The following is a 15,131-nucleotide window of genomic DNA, read 5'->3' on the forward strand; positions in this document are numbered from 1 at the left end:
TCTAGTTTTAGCAACATATGATTCATTTAGGTGACCTTCTCTCCTTTTGAAACACAACGAAATCTAAACTTCTTTTAAGAATTAGCTCCAGTCACGGGGATCAGTGTCCCCATGGAGCCAGCTGTGTCAGCCACCAAAATGGGGCAGATTGAGTGGGCCATGTGGGCCAATGAGCAGGCGCTGGTATCTGGCCTGATTCTCATCACAGGCGGCATCGTGGCCACTGCTGGCCAGTTCACACTGTGGTGCTTTGGCGCCTACTCCATTGTAGCAGGAGTGTTCGTCTGGAGTATCCCCAGAGGAAGAGGAGAAAGGGCTCCACCATGGAGAGATGCGGACAGAAGTATATGACAAAAGTGGTGAAGTTGTTCGGGCCCCTCTCCAGGATTTCCTACGTCCGGGCCTTCCTGCACCTTGGGCTGTCGGTATCAGCCGGCTTCCTGCTTGCCACCATCCTGGGGACAGCCTGCTTGGCCATAGCGAGTGGCATCTACCTGCTGGTGGCCACCCGTGGTGAGCAGTGGACTCCCATCGAGTCCAAGCCCAAGGAGCGGCCGCAGGTGGGGGATACCACCAAGCAGCCACCCAGCAACCCCCCACCCCGGCCCCCAGCTGAGGCCTGCAAGAAGCCCAGCGAGGAGGAAGACGAGGCGGCGGCAGCAGGAGTCTCCAGGGGCCCCCAGGAAAACCCTGTCCCAGTGACCGGTGAGGGTGTGTGACTAGTGCCTTGAACTACTCCCTGAGTGGCTGCTGTCTCGTGTCGCTTTTCGGTGGGGGGACCCACCCAGACCCCAAAGGAACCCCCTTGCCTGCCCTGGGAACCACAGGCCCTCTCTTGGTGTCATTCCCAGAAGCCCATCTTTTCTCAATGGTACTTGAAATTACAAGCATCTTTTATTCCATGAAATATAGTTTTTGGAATTAAAAAAAAAAAAAAAGAATTAGCTCCAATGTTATTTTCTCTGCAAAGGCTTTCCTGATTCCCTGTTCTCCCTTTTTCCATAGGATTAATCGTTTCCTCCTTTATTATTATTATTTTTTTTAGCAACTGGAATCCTTTCCTTTTTGGTATTTTTGGCAAATGAGTAAAGTCCACAATATAAGATTTCATTAGTTTGCTTCATGAATGCAAGAGAAAATTTTTCATTTAAAGAATATCATTACTTGATGTAACTCCTGAACTACCTGACAAAACCAAAGATCCACAAAGATAAAGAAGATTTCATGGTTGAAAGCCGAGAAGGGGATAGAAAAGAAAGAAAATGTGGGTGGAAAGGAAAAACCTGTATGAATCAGTGCAGGTGGGAGTTAATACCACAATAAAACCTCTTCAGATGAATACAAGTAATAAATTTACCAAGTTTTTGTTGACAGGGGGAAAAAAAAAAAAAGGGAATACAAAGGCCGTTAGTAAAGTTTTAAATTATTTTCCCAAAATAGGGTAGATTGATAATTACTAGCAATTCCTTTCAAGACACAGATTTTATTTTACCCTCCCCAAATTGTACTTAAATATTTAAAACAAAATTAGAAGTCCTTTCTCTCTTTTAAATATTTTAAATTATAGAAGCCCTGCCTTATCCACGGAGATATGTTCTAAGACGCCCAGTGAATGCCTGAAACTGTGGATGCTACTGAAACCTACACATACTATGTTTTCTTCTATACGTACCCATGATAAAGTTTCACTTACAAATTAGACACATTAAGAGATTAACAAAACAATAATAAACTATAACAATATACTGTAATAAAAGTTACATGATTTCTTTCTCAAAGTATGTTCTGAATTGTTTATTTCTGAACTTTAATATTTTTAGACCACAGTTGACTGATACTGGAGAGTGAAGGCATGGATAAGTGGGAACTACTGTATCACCAGTTAAAGTAAGATGACTTAACCTCCTATATAGTATTATGTATATTTTTCTCTCACTTTGGCATATGTTCTTTTACTTCTAAAATTTCAAATGTTCTACTCTGATTAGTATTAAATATATTTTTAGTTATTACACTTATTCCATCTCACTAGGATCAAACGAATATGTATGAAATGTGATATAAAAAAATCAGAAAAGGCCCGTTTGGCTCAGTGGATAGAGCAGCCGTGGGCAAACTACGGCCCGTGAACCGGATCCGGCTGTTCTATCCGGTTCTCTTGCTCTCCCCTCCGCTCCTTTACTTTGAATTTATATTAGTTCACACAAACACTCCATCCATGCTTTTGTTCCAGCCCTCCGGTCCAGTTTAAGAACCCATTGCGGCCCTCGAGTCAAAATGTTTGTCCACCCGTGGGATAGAGTGTTGGCCTACGGACTGAAGGGTCACGGGTTAAGGACACATGCCTGGGGTTGTGGGCTCGATCCCCAGTAGGGGGCGTGCAGGAAGCAGTCAATCAATGATTCCCTCTCATCATTGATGTTTCTATCTCTCTCTCCCTCTCCCTTCCTCTCAGAAATCAATAAAAAAATATATATTTAGAAAAAAAGAAAGAAAAAAAATCAGAAAAAGAAAAAAAAAAGTGTTACCTACTTCTTTTGAGCTAATTCAGTTTACTTAAACATTAGGTAGATGCTCTGCATATAATCAATAGAGACACTTAAATTTTTTTAGTAGTGAATGTTACTGGCATATATATAAAACAGAAATCCCTGTTACCTTAGCAAATGTTGACCCACGTCCTTCTGACTCAATTGTAATAGTTTTTGTACGTCGCAGTAAAATCTGATCAATGTCCTCTTCACAGAATTTAGAACCTTCATCTTCTTCTTCCATAATTGCACCATAAGCCCCTCTTCGAAGCAGATCTTCTATTTCCTTTTTGGAAAGCTGTTGAATCTAAAGAGAAAATAACTTTGGTAAAAAAATTTTAAAGTTCCAGTGAGAAAGTATCCCTAAAGAATGTCAAACACAGAGGGCATATTTAAATATGTACATAAAAGATAATTCTCTGAAAGAATACATTAAACTTGTTGACTCTTCTTTACTATCTTTAAAATGTGACTTGCCATTTGCCTAAAATATCTGAAGTTAAAACAAAGCATGTGAGGGCAAGTAAGCTATCAAGGTATTTTTTTTAGTTCCAGGATTCTATAGTTGTTACAACCACAGATATAAGAAAACAATCTTGATGAAGGTAATGACAAAAAACATTATGTACTACAAGACAAAGTCAATGCCAATTGTTTAACACTAAAAACAATTCTGAAAAACTGTGCATAGAAAAAATGCAGAAAAACTCACAAATTCTATTTTGCTATGCCATGATACAATCGTTCTAAAGTCAGAACAAAACATTTCCACCTTGAAAACAAATTATTAGAATTCACAAGCCCTGGAGCTATACAAAAAGAACAAGATAAAAAGTATTAACTAAATGTTACAACCTTCTGAAATGCCTCCGTACACAGAACAAGCTATTTAGTGTTCAGTATGGATCAAAATTAAATAATACCCTACTTGAGGTTAAAAGTAAATGCAAATGAAAACTCCAAGTGAGAAAGAAAATATACATACACCACCAACATTACTTTCTCTTCCACTCATGCTCTGTAACACAGCCTTGTCTAGACCCAGTTTCAGACTGGCTCGGTCAAACATCTCCCTCTCGTATGAGTTACGAGTTACTAATCGGTAGACTTTAACTGCTTTATTCTGACCAATTCTGTGACAACGAGCTTGGGCCTATAAAAAATGAAAAGTCATAGATTCAATTTATTTTACAAAATGGCGCAAAAGACAGCACATAAAAGACATTTAAAAAAGAGTAAAATATCTTGATGGAATATAAAAGTATGTAAGAATTTTTAGACTCTTTTGCTACTGAATTAGCTATAACCATTTTCTAATAATGAAGGTAGAACTTACTAAAATATGAAATCAGCTACAAGATAAAATTTAATCTTGTATTTCAGAGAATATAAATCATTGAGGAATTAGTTTAAAGAGTGTGTCATCCATATAATTTTAGACAGTAACGTCAACTCTATGAATTTTTTTTTGGCTGTTGGCAACTCAACCTTTAAATCGATCAACAATCTTTTCAACATATTTTAGTTAAACTGGATAACTGAGGGGGTACAAGAAACTAAGGTAAGTAACTATGGAAAACTATATTTTATTTAAACAAAGAGAACTAATTACCTCATGTGTAGACATACTGAAAGTTTTACCTTGAATTCTTGCTATACTTAAAATTTACATGATAAATTTTGACTCTAAAGTTTCTATAGTAACAATGGTCTTTCTCCCAAATTATTATTCAACTTTGTATTATCTTCAGAAAATTAAAATATAAATTGTGGCTTTACAATTTTTAAGTAGCATTGATGCTATACCCTTTGTAGACATCTTTTGTTTAGTCTATCCATATATACTTTGTGCCCACAGGAAGTCAAAACTGCAAATGAACAACTTTACTCCAGGTCCAGTGAAAAGTATAAAAGGTCAAATTTTTTATAAGTCTATAATAGATCCACATTAGAAGGAAGGAAGTAGGAAAAACCAAGTGAGAGGGAGAACTTAGGAATCTGAAAGTTTTTCCAGTTCTCAGATATGATTTGATTACTTTATTTTAGATTAACTTGGAGAACATCACATGAACTGTGGTCAGTTTTAAGTATAAATATGCATTCCCAAAGCAAATTATTATGTTTTGGGTTTAACCTAGAAACTGGCCTGCTTCTAAGAATAAGTTTTACATTTTTAAAGTGATGTTTAAAACAAACACAAAATGTGGGACACAGACTTTATGTGGCCCACAATACCTAAAATATTTACTAATTGACTTCTTATAGTTTATCCCTGATTTAATCTATTAATTTTGGATAAACCTTCAATATTTGGAACTAGATTATATAAAGTCACACAAATGAGAGATTCAACCCATACTTTTTATTGAACCAGGTATAAATTTTTGTAATAATTTACTTTTATTTGATGTTTATATTTAAAAGTAATATTAATTACAACACAATTGACTACCAAGGACAATAAAAGATTAATTTTTCTTATAGTTTATCTTATCATCTTTCCTAATAGGTTATCTCTGCAACCTTTGACCCTATCATCACTAATTGATATTCCTGTTTCTACAAAATCCAAGCAGTCTTAAACTTATACAAATACTTTAATTTTCTATATTTCATAAAAACATACTTCATTACTTAATGATTGAGAAGTTGAAATTAGGATAAGCAAGTATTTATTTTTAAGAAAATAAAATTGTGAAAATTTTGTTATAAGTTATTTTAAAATCTTAAGTGTCTCTCAATTTATATATTTTACACAATTAAATACTTTATTCAAATAGGAAAAGCTTTTAAGAAGTTAGTAAGGTATTTTATTGTCATTAAATTTAATTAAATAATCATCTTTTTAATTTAGCATCGATATTAGGGAAATATACATGTTAGCTTGTCTAGATAAAAGTATATGAATAGCTAGAAAATTTTAAAAATAAATTTAATCCTCTTAGGAGAAGAATTTATTTACCTGAAGGTCATTTTGAGGATTCCAATCAGAGTCAAAAATAATACATGTATCAGCAGCAGTTAAGTTGATGCCCAGCCCACCAGCTCGGGTACATAGCAGGAAAACAAATCGATCTGAGTCAGGCTTACTAAATCGATCTATAGCAGCTTGTCGAAGATTCCCTCTGACTCTGCCATCAATTCGCTCATATAAATATCTATCAAATGAAAGGCAATAAATTTAAATAGAGGGATATAATGAAGACACATGTCAAGTCTGTTTTCCTGCAACTTAACAAGCAATTACTACCCTAGTTGGAGTTTTATACTTCTCTGTATTGAAACTAAGAATGAAATACAAAGTAACATAAAGATAGAAAAATATCTGCTCTCCTGATTTATAGGTAACATACTATTATAACCAATATCATTTTTAGAAGCTGGAATGGAAAAATAGTCCATGAAGCCTACTTTGCTGATCTCATTATAATAAATGACTTTTTTGTACATGAAGCAAATACTTTCATATAACTTTATAGAAGAAGCCTACAGACATTTCTCTGGTCTCTAAACTATAAGTCTAGCAAGTGCAACCTAGAATGCTGTTTCCTCATAGGCAGTATTTATAAGCTATTGACTTTGAACTTCCTTTATCCTTCATCTATAATAACAAAAGCATAATATGCTAATTAGACCAGAGGTCCTTCTGGATGACCTGCCAGATGAAGCAAGGGCTGCAAGCGAAGCCCGGGTCCCGGGTGCCTGAGGGAAGCCGGTGCCGGCAGCCGGGGGAAGGAAGGCCTACTCTTGCACGAATTTCATGCATCAGGCCTCTAGTTTAACATAAAACTCAAAAACTGTAGACATCAATAAAAATACATAAAAATTTAGAGACAAGAGGAGAAACACATGTCACACTTGCCCTCCCCTGGTTTAAGAAACTTCTTTGCACAAACTATTGACTAGCGTCTCAGCAGCAGGTTGTCTCTAGTGCCTGTAAAATGGCGGTATAATTTCTAATACTACTTCTGACATTAAAGAAATTTGGGGTCAGACCATGAAAGTATAAGGAATACTGCACTTTAATAGTTCTTCTACTTATATGGTATAAAATTGAGAATAATACACATTTTTTAGTGAGACTAAAAAAGTGGAACACATTGCCCAGCCGGCGTGGCTCAGTGATTGAGCATTGACTTATGAACCAGGACGACACAGTTCTATACCTGGTCAGGGCATATACCCAAGTTGTGGGCTCGAGGGGGCATGCAGGAGGTAGCTGATTCATGATTCTCTCATCATTGATGTTTCTATCTCTCTTTTTCTCTCCCTTCCTATCTGAAATCAATAAATATATATATAAAAGTGGAACACTGACACTAAAAATGGCATTAGATATATAAAAATGAAAGTTAAAAATGAACTAAATAGTCTGACAATAAAAGCTAGTATAGACTCTTATCTATTCAAATCAAAATCTAAAATCTAAAACCTACAGCTCAATCTTCAGATTCCCTTTTATATTAATTCTAGAGGCCTGGTGCATGAACATTCATGCACTGGAGTGGGGGTCCCTCAGCCCAGCCTGCTCCCTCTCACAGTCTGTGAGCCCTCAGGGGTGGGAGGCGATGACCCATCACACCTCTGCTGCTGCCACTGCCTGCAGTGCAGGCCTCGGCTGGCCGTGGTTACCTGAGCCTCGGGTGGCCCTGGGCAGCTGCCATCCGAGGCTTGCCTGCACCTCAGGCCGGCACTGGATGGCTGGGCAGCCACCATTCAAGGCTTCCCAACACCTCGGGCCAGCCTTGGGTGGCTAGGGGGCTGAGGGGACTGGGGGACTCTGGAGGCAGGTGCGCCCCAGCGGGGCTGAGGGGACTGGGTGCCACCATCTTGTGGCTGTGGGCGCCACCATCTTTGAGGGCAGGGCAGTCAATTAGCATATTCCCTCCTTATTGGCTATGGGCGCCACCATCTTTGCAATGGCGTGAGGGTCAATTAGCATATTCCCTCTTTATTAGATAGGACTAGAGGCCCAATGCACGAATTCGTTCACGGGTGGGGTCCGGCTTGCCCATGGGCTGTTAGCCAGCTGACCCGCCCCTGATTAGGGTGGGGGGGGGGGCGATCAGGGGCAGGGCCAGCTGGGGGGAGGGGCTGAGGGCTGATGGTCGGCTGGTGGGAGGGGCCACGGGAGGTTGGCTTCGATTGGGGCGGCTGGCAGGAGGTTCAGATTGGGGCCATCGGGGCCAGCCGGCCGGGGAGAGCAGCCTTGGGACGCTTGGCCAGCCAGGGCGTAGGGATCGTGGGAGGTTGGCTGTGGGAGCGCACTTACCACGGGGGCAACTCCTGCGTTAAGCATCTGCCCCCTGGTGGTCAATGAGCATCATAGTGGCCTGCCTGTGGGGATCAGGCTGAACCTGGCAGTCTGACATCCCCCTAGGGATGTAGCAGTGCGCAAAGTGGCAGGCGGCCAGGAGGAGCCCGAGCCGGGTGCCGCTCCAGCATATCCTGGCCCCGCTGCGTCTGCAGCTGCAGCGGCACTTGACAGCCGTGAGACTGGCTTCTGGCTGAGCGGCGATCCTCCATGGGAGTGCACTGACCACCAGGGGGCAGCACCTGCGCTGAGCGTCTGCCTCCTGGTGGTCAGTGTGCGTCATAGCGACTGGTCGACTGATCGTTCGCTCACTTAGGCTTTTATATATATAGATGTTGATATCAGACTAGACCACCAATGCACTGATATTCTATATAATAAAAGGCTAATATGCAAATTGAGCAAACAGCAGACCAACCAGTCGCTATGATGCACATTGACCTCCAGGAGACAGACGCTCAATGCAGAAGCTGCCCCCTGGTGGTCACTGCGCTCCCACAAGGGGAGTGCCGCTCAGACAGAAGGCAGTCGCACAGCTGGCGAGTGCAGCCGTGGGGGTGGGAGCGCTCCCACCACCGCAGTGCTAAGGATGTCCAACTGATGGCTTAGGCAGAGAGCAGGCCTAAGCCGTCAGTTGGACATCCCCCGAGGGCTCCTGGACTGCAAGAGGGCGCAGGCCGGGCTGAGGGACCCCCCCCAAGTGAATGAATTTTGTAAACCGGGCCTCTAGTCCTATATAATTAGGTAGTGCCTAGACAATATTTAAGACTATAACGCACCAAAAAAACCCCCAACAAAACACAAAACAAAACCCCACATTAAACAAATCAGCAAAGATTAAAGCATGAACAAAGTTTAGACTTGTATGACAGGAGTCAAAGTGCAGCAAGTTCAGGCTAATTCTAACAATGACAGAGATTGGAAAAGGAGCTTGAAAATTTTTTTTTCCATTTTGAAGATCGTTGTAAGTCTGTTTGAAATGCCATTAATGCAAATTTTACAAATTAAATAAAATGTACACTAATAAACCCATTCTTAGGTCGACAAATACCTGTCAGTTTGCAAGGTTTTCTTAGTCTCCTTAGCCCCGCCCACTGTTACAACATAAGTAGGTTAGGAAAACACCTGACACATAACCCTAAGCAATCTGTACTCATAGAAATATTATCTAGATGTGAGTAAAGGTGGATTACAAAAACCTTACTGACATATATTCAGCATAATTTATAGAATAATTCATAGGATGAATTTCATGCCTTACCTTTTATGTATAAGATAGTCCTCCAGGATGTCAAGGCAGCGTACCATCTGAGAGAAGATGAGCACTTTATGACCCCCTGCTTTCATTTTGGGAAGCAATTTATCAATAAGGACCAATTTACCAGCAGACTGGATCATTGCTTGGAGATGAAAATCAGAAGCAGCTGGATTATATGTATCTCTAAATTCTCCAAGTATTTTCTCCTCAGCACCTGTCAAAGAAATATGAGAGCATCAGTGCACAAATGAAGGTAACACCCAATTGCTTTCATTGTTCCAAAATCAGAATCAGTGCTCCTCTGTGTTTCTGTAACATACTGAGACTTCTTGGATGGGAGGTGAATTACCAGTACATTTATTAGAATTATTTGTTTGTGGCTAAATCCCCAACCCACACAGGACTGAAATTGTATTGAGGATATGGACAACTTATTAAGTATCGTTTTATCTCCCCGGACACCTGGCAAAATGTCTTATATAAATTTATGCTCATTATTCTTAATAATGTTACTAGGGACAGAATGAATGAAAATGTAGTCCTGACCTAGGTGAAAATCACATCTTTTTAAATAGACTTCTAAAAGTTAAACACCAATATAACAGTGATCCACCACTGAAAGGTGATCATATTTAATCTGGTTATATCTATGAGATTCTGATGGCCATCAAAATAAAGAAACAAGGAAAAGTATAAGTCATTGATGAATACTTTCTCCAGAGAATCTGTATATGCATTAAAGGCTCTCTGCCTTCCCTCAGCCTGTGTAGTCATCAACTGAGTACGAGGATTGCAAGTGAGTTCCTTAGTAGGCTAAGAAATCACTTGTCTTGGATAAAGAAAGATAGGAAGTATATTCCCAGAAATACTGTAAGTGTAAAGACCCAAATGTTGTACAGATAGAATGTAAGACCTTGAAAAGTAACATGAGAGCACAGAAATTTATACACACTACCTGGACTGAAAAGATACCAGAGAAAAATATAAATGTGGAGGCCAAAGATGGGTGTTGCTGTGTTTGTACCTGAGAATGATTAAATTGAAGGAGAAATTCCAGTCCATGTGAGACTGAACACAAGACCTGCTATTACAACCTGACGTAGTAACATGGGACCCTGATTCTGAACCGCTCATAATCCCATAGGAGGCCAGAGTGAAGTTACTGGATCAATGTCTTTTCTTGTAACTGCCAGTACAGCTGCAGCATGCTGTGTTTTTATTCATGAGCATTTCTTGGAAGAAACAAGGACTTGTGTGTCATCCTTTTTAGCTACCTTTGATAAGATATGGATGGTTACAGCACTTCCTGAGCTCCATCATGGTATTGACCAAGTTAGGTACATTAGTCTGTCCTGCTCCTTTGGATAAAAATGAAAAGTTCTTCTCCAAAATTGCCCGGTAGTATTTCTTTTGAATGTTAGTAAGTTCCACTTCAATGATGGTTTCTTCTTTTGGTGCCAACTTCTTCTCCACATCTTCCTTCAATCGTCTCAACATCATTGGTTTCAGTATAGCCTGAAGTTTCTGCACCTAAAAAAAAAAAAAAAAAGACAAGATATGTAACATATGTGTACAGTCAATTACACATATACACACATAACTGCAATGATAAAAGATCTGATGTACTTATTCACAAAGACCAAATGTTTACCTGTTCCTCTGTTTTCAGATCCCCAAATTCTTGCATAAATGTTGATTCAGAAGGAAACCTTAAAGGTTCTAGAAAGTGAAGAAGACTGAATAGTTCTTCAACTGTGTTTTGGAGAGGTGTGCCTGTCAAAAGCACCTTGTGTTCCTATATGAAGCAAGAATAATTCCCATCAACTACCACAATATAAAAATTATATAACAGTTGATATAGGTTATCAAATATTCAGTGACTGAAAAACAAATATTTTTCTGACTAACATTATCCAAATACATCTCTGCTCACAAATATCCATTATTAACTTCTCAATCACTTTTTAAAAACTGTCATTCTCATAATATCTCGCTTTGCATGCTGTTTTTACTTATTCATGCCTTTAAAAGAAAAGTTCTAAACATTTAAAAAGCACATTTTAGATTTTCTCAATGAAACAGGTTTTTTAAGAACAGAGAGTATTTGTTTCTTTTGTACTGAATCATTCGTGCTATAGTAATTTGTATACAAAACTGTGCACATTCTTTGAAATTTGGCTGATCATTTGACTTAACAAAAGAACAGATTCTCAAGTAATTAAGGCTGAACTCCAACAGTGCAAAGTGCTGTTTGGAATATGATTCTAAATTGGAAATGCTTTATAAATTAAACACAATAGTAATGAAAGGGAAGTTTTAATGGTAATAGTACAAATTATTTAAAATTTGACTTGACAACTTCCTAAGTTCCTTAGCTAAATACTTGTATATGCATCTGTACATATGCATTTATGTATCGGTGCATATGCACTAGTAAGTAGCCTAGAAAGATACACATCCAGCGTTGAATCCTGGGTGAGGAATGGGAGTGAGAGTGGGTATGGAGGGAGGAGTACAATGGAGCAATCTGTTAACTGTGTGCAGTACTATATATATTATTTCTTTAAGTGCTTATGTACCAATGATGTGATCCTAATTAAAAAATTTTTATTTATTTATTTTTTTTTTATTTTTTTTTTTTCAAATTTTTATTAAGGTATTATATGTGTACATATCTTATCATTGCCCCCGACCCCCATAATTAAAAAATTTTTAAAGCAAACCACTTTGATTTGAAGAAGCATACACACTAAGAAAACTTTAAAAAATCCTACTTATTAATTATAACCTATATATACTAAGCATGTAGAATCATGTAAGCACTTTATCCCTGTATAATATTATAACTTTGGTAAAAGGGCTTTTAAAAGAAATTTACGGCTTGAAACTATGATAGTATTTTCTTTTCAATAGTACATTCTACAGAGGTTTCTTTTTTTAATTATAGAAGTTAATTTCTAAAGCATTTTGAGCGAAAAAGCTAAAAAATTTTAAGTCTTAGTAAACAGATCAGATTTTTTTTCTTACTAATATAAAGCAACAAATCAACAGATAGAAATCAGATATTACTGTACTCTAAAATGTAAAAAGACTTAAGTTTATAGGATTAGTTCTCAGACTCTATCTGACCTTTTGCTATGTAGCCAAGAAACTGAATTAAGTCATAATAAAGATGCTACTTACCAGATTCATGAGTTTCAGACCTTCTAGAAGTTTACAATTTTTATTTTTTAACCTATGTGCTTCATCAATGATCACACATCGCCATTCAATTGCATTAAGCTCTGCACAACCTCCAAGTATCATTTCAAAAGTGGTGATGATGGCTTGGAATCTGTAAGCTCCTCGAATGATACGCCCCTAGAAATTTATTATCAAATACAGTAATTTGCTAGAATATCTTGACCATAAATTTTAATTCCTGCCAAGTAGCATAAAAATACACCTAATGACATATGGTATAAAATAATTTCCACTGAAATTTTTATATACATATATTCATAGATACTCTCTTAAGTGAGGAGTTTTAGTATTAAAACTGTTAATAGCCCTAGCTGGTTTGGCTTAGTGGATAGAGTGTTGGCCTGTGGACTGAAGGGTTCCAGGTTCAATTTTGGTCAAGGTCACATGCCCATACTGCAGGCTCGATCCCCAGTAGGGGGCATGCAGGAGGCAGCCTATCTATGATTTTCTTTCATCATTGCTGTTTCTATTTATCTCTCACTTTCTCTTCCTCTCTGAAATCAATAAAAATATATTTTTAAAAAACTGTTAATAGATTGCTGTGTTTTTAAGAATGATGTTAAAAATTATGCCAACACAATTACATAATTTATAATGACACCCAAATAAGCATTCCTCGATAAAATGTTTTATAATTTTTAAGAGTTATAATAATGATTTCAGGACATGTGTGAAGAGACCAGTATACAACCTGGCCACTGAAATTTCAGTATTAATGTGGATTATTTACATCCATGATTCCACACACAGGATGACAAAAAGGTAGTTAATATCAAAATTACCAAGTCATTTCGTCAGCAAATATTTATTGAGTGTCTATGTGCCAGACCCTGTTCTAGTTGCTAGAGATATGGCAGTAAACAAAACACATAAAAAAAATTGTCCCTGTGGAATTTAACATTTTAGTTTTCAAATATAGGACATAGCCATTAAAGAACAAAGAAACAACACAACACAACAATAAACAATAACTTAGTAAAAAAAAATACTAAGTTAGAATATGATAAGGGCTGAGGGTCAGAGGTGACCATTGTAATTTCTAAAATAATGTGCCTAAGAGGCCATTACTGAGAAGTGACATTTGAGCAAAGTCCTGAAGATGAGGGCGGAAGCCATGTGGATACCTAGAAGTCTGGAGGAAAAAGCGTTTTTGTCGGAAGTAGCAAGTGTGAAGGCCCTGATGCAGCAGGACCTTTGGCAGTATTCTAACAGCAGCAAGAAAGCGGGAGTGGTTGACATCCGGTGTGGAGGGAATAAGGCTACACAGGAACTTGAATTCTGCAGTAAGGGCTTTGGCTCTTCCCGTGAGCAAAGAGCTACTGGAGGATTTTGAGACAAGAAATTTCATGATTTGACATTTTAAAAGACTCGCTTTTGGCTGCCATGGTAAAAAGAGTAAAACAACCCAAGGAAAGGATTATATAGACCAGTTAAGAGGCTGTGGTATAATTGAAGCAAGAGATACTCATTGGAAGTCATGAGAAGTGCTCAATTTTAGATGTGTTTTGAAAACAGAGCTACAGGATATGCTAAAGGGCAGTTGTGCAATGACACAAAGGATTCAAGTTTGACTCTAAATAAAAGTTCTTAGCTTGAACATAAAAGTTGGTATTGCTATTTACTATAATGAGGAAATTTCAGCATTTTGGATATGTTATGCTTGAGACATCTAGTAGATATCCAAGCGGAATATAGCTGAATAGGCATTTGGATATGACTCCGGAATTTAGAAAAGAGGTTAGAATTAGTGACATAGTTTTGGAAGTTTCCAGTTGTATAGATGGCATTAAATTGTGCGGCTGAATGAAAGCTGATGGAATATAGGCATAAAAGCATGTGAAGACGGAGCCCTGGGTTGCCTCATGTTGAGACAGAGAAGACGAGAAGAAACTAGTAAAGGTGGCTTCTGAAGGAACAGGTGGTGCTATAGGAATAGAATCCAAGTGAAAAGAATGTTTAAGTGGGATTGAAAACTATAAACTCTTAGGAATTAGAGAGAAATGAAGGCTTAAGAAATATGTATTCTGACAGAATTTTAATTCCTCTTCACTTAGATTAATTCATTTAACTACATTCACTGGCCATTAAGTTGAACAACAGCTCCAGTGGAAAGTAAGTATGAAGTATAAGTCTATAGTATTTATAGGGCTCAGAAACCTGAAATATGATGTATGCATTGCTTAAGAGTAAGGGCTCTCAAGTATAATTCACTGGGTCCAGTTTGCTCTATGACTTTGGGGGGAAACTAAGTAACTTATTTATACCTCACTTTGCTCATTTGTAAATGGGAATAATATTATTACATATTTAAAGGTTGTCAATGCAAGGATTAAGATATTATATGTAAACTAGAGGCCCAGTGCACGAAATTCGTGCATGGGGGTGCGGGTGAGGGGGGGTCTCTAAGCCCGGCCTGCAACGACACTGGCGTCCCACACCCTGGGATGCTGGGCTTGCGTCACCAGGGTGATGCTGCCAGTGTCCCACCCCGGCGGCTATGGGCGCCGCCATCTTTGTATGGAGTGACGGTTAATTTGCATAGTATCCTTTTATTCGATAGGATGGTTTAACATAATGCCTGGCACATGGTAAATACTCAATAAATGTTTGTGATTATTCTTCTCATGGCAATTCAGAAAATTTGAGCATAATTTTATTACTACTGTGATTTCAAGCTATTTAATAATTTTAAAAAGCAGAAGTTAAATATTCAATTAATTTATATTAAAATGTTTAAAAGTGATAACAACAATTGTTTCTATATTTAAAGTAAAAATCTATCTCA

General features: G+C 38.1%; 1 protein-coding gene and 1 pseudogene across 8 annotated transcripts in view; one reads left to right on the forward strand and one right to left on the reverse strand.

Annotated features, from left to right (window-relative positions):
- CHD9 (chromodomain helicase DNA binding protein 9) overlaps positions 1-15,131 on the reverse strand; it is a 170,759-nt gene that overhangs the window by 36,450 nt on the left and 119,178 nt on the right. For all 7 annotated transcript variants that reach the window (XM_080643922.1, XM_080643918.1, XM_080643923.1 and 4 more), the window contains 7 exons: positions 12,287-12,463; positions 10,755-10,898; positions 10,378-10,633; positions 9,107-9,317; positions 5,494-5,689; positions 3,517-3,684; positions 2,659-2,838 (listed from right to left, as the gene is read on the reverse strand). In XM_080643922.1, coding sequence (XP_080500048.1) covers positions 2,659-2,838; positions 3,517-3,684; positions 5,494-5,689; positions 9,107-9,317; positions 10,378-10,633; positions 10,755-10,898; positions 12,287-12,463 — 1,332 coding nt within the window. The remainder of the gene's footprint in view (positions 1-2,658; positions 2,839-3,516; positions 3,685-5,493; positions 5,690-9,106; positions 9,318-10,377; positions 10,634-10,754; positions 10,899-12,286; positions 12,464-15,131) is intronic.
- Positions 139-719, forward strand: LOC308235675 (cytochrome b-245 light chain-like; annotated as a pseudogene). Its single transcript has one exon. The product of its transcript is annotated as a cytochrome b-245 light chain-like (transcript).

Source organism: Plecotus auritus (genome assembly GCF_963455305.1).
Source record: "Plecotus auritus genome assembly, chromosome: 10".
In the NCBI taxonomy this organism is placed as follows: domain Eukaryota; kingdom Metazoa; phylum Chordata; class Mammalia; order Chiroptera; family Vespertilionidae; genus Plecotus; species Plecotus auritus.